This window comes from Vigna unguiculata, unplaced genomic scaffold (genome assembly GCF_004118075.2).
Source record: "Vigna unguiculata cultivar IT97K-499-35 unplaced genomic scaffold, ASM411807v1 contig_629, whole genome shotgun sequence".
NCBI classification, from domain to species: Eukaryota; Viridiplantae; Streptophyta; class Magnoliopsida; order Fabales; family Fabaceae; genus Vigna; species Vigna unguiculata.
Window position 1 is genome coordinate 299,386 of NW_021011350.1, and position 1,701 is coordinate 301,086.

The 1,701-nt window shown below is 54.0% G+C and overlaps 1 protein-coding gene across 1 annotated transcript; it reads left to right on the plus strand.

Annotated features, from left to right (window-relative positions):
• Positions 1-373: 373 nt before the first annotated feature.
• On the plus strand, positions 374-1,249 carry LOC114172507. The gene has a single exon (XM_028056959.1). The coding sequence runs from the start codon at positions 374-376 to the stop codon at positions 1,247-1,249; it is 876 nt and encodes a 291-aa protein (XP_027912760.1).
• The last annotated feature ends 452 nt before the right edge of the window (positions 1,250-1,701 follow it).

Consider the following 1,701-nt stretch of genomic DNA (forward strand, 5'->3'; position numbering starts at 1 on the left):
TGATTTGTGGACTACAGACCTCGGTCCCATAAGAACAATTGGCGCCCACCGTGGGGCCGAAGAGTATTTCACAGATCCAAGGTGAACCCCAGAAGCAAGATGGTATCCACGCGAAGTAGAACAGCAGATGTCCCCCCCTTGGTGTCGACTGTGGAAGTTGGCAACCCCGGCCCCACCTCGGAGATATCGCGCATCCTGGAAGCTCAAGCCAGGATGCAGCAGGAGTTCGCGGAATACAAGAAGAGGAATGCAGATGAGATGGAAGCACTAAGGGAAGAAAACTCCCGCCTTAGGCAGAGAATTAAGACAGACAGGGCGGCTGGGGAGTAGAACCACCCCCATTCGAGGATGGGGGCCCCTCCTTAGTCGAGGAATGACCCCCCCATATTCAAAACTCGTCGTCCATCCTACTGAGGACAAGAGTGAATACAGGCCCACCGCTCCAACCTTGGGCGGCAACTACAGGTCCTTCGCCTTCAGAAGAAATCGCCGCCACCCCTTCGTGGACGGGATAACGGAGACACCTTTACCCCATAAGTGGAAAGCACCAACAGTTACCTACGACGGAACCACCGATCCAGACGAATTTGTGTCCATTTATACCAACCAAGTAAGCCTATACTCCACTTCTGACGCGGTGCTATGCAAATCATTCTCAGTAGCCCTCAGGGGGTCAGCTCTGGAATGGTTCATGAGCCTCCCCCCCTACACTATCGACTCCTTCACCACGCTCACCACTACGTTCACCACCCAATTTGATACAAGTAGACGGCATGATCTAACCATAATCGCCTTCCTTAACCTTAGGCAAGAAGAAGGAGAACCCCTACGAGTTTTCATTGATAGGTTCGGGGCCATCGCCATGAAGATCAAGGACCTCACCCCTAATCTCATCCTGATGTACATGATGACCTCTCTCAGGACGGGACCCTTCGCCGACGAGCTGGCCATGCGCCCCCCCCCCCTTTGTATGCAGGAACTTTGCAAGAGAGCGGCCATGTTTTTAAGGGTTGAAGACATGAGACGTTACCAGAACAACGCCCAACCCGCCCCAGCGCGGACAGAAACCAAGAGGACCAACAAAGAGCCCATCCCACGGGACCATAACCGTCCCTCAGAACGTAGACCAGCAAAATTCTCGAATTACGCCCCCCTCAACGCACCCTGGTCCCGCATACTCGATGAAGTCCTACAAGCAGAACTCCTCCCCCACCCAGGAAGTATCACAACCCGCCTAACGCAGATTTGAGCAAGTATTGTCACTACCACCCCAACAATGGCCACACCACCGACGAATGCGACACCCTGCGAGACAAAATAGAGGAACTCATCCGAGCCGGACATCTAAGGCACTATATAAGAGAAATCGGAGCAGGTCCCCCAGACCCCGCTACGATAGGAACGATAACAGGCGAGCCGAGCGACGCAATGACCAAAGAACCAAGCGCAGAGAACCCAGGAAAGAGCCAGCCAGAGCACAGAACGCAGAACAAAGGGAACCGCCGCAGCCGCAACCGCGACGAGCAGATGACAGACCCCCCCTACGAGGAACGATCAATACAATATCAAGGGGATTCGCAGGAGGAGGGAGGTCCTCCTCATCGAGAAAGAGGCACCTGAGAGTCGTCCAACAAATACACGTAGTATCCAACCGAACGCAAAGAAGAATGCCGCCCATCACTTTCTCAGACTCCAATTTCC

What these genes read in the sequence shown, in the direction of transcription:
- LOC114172507 (XM_028056959.1), top strand. Translation starts at nt 374, where the DNA reads ATGACCCCCCCATATTCAAAACTCGTCGTCCATCCTACTGAGGACAAG.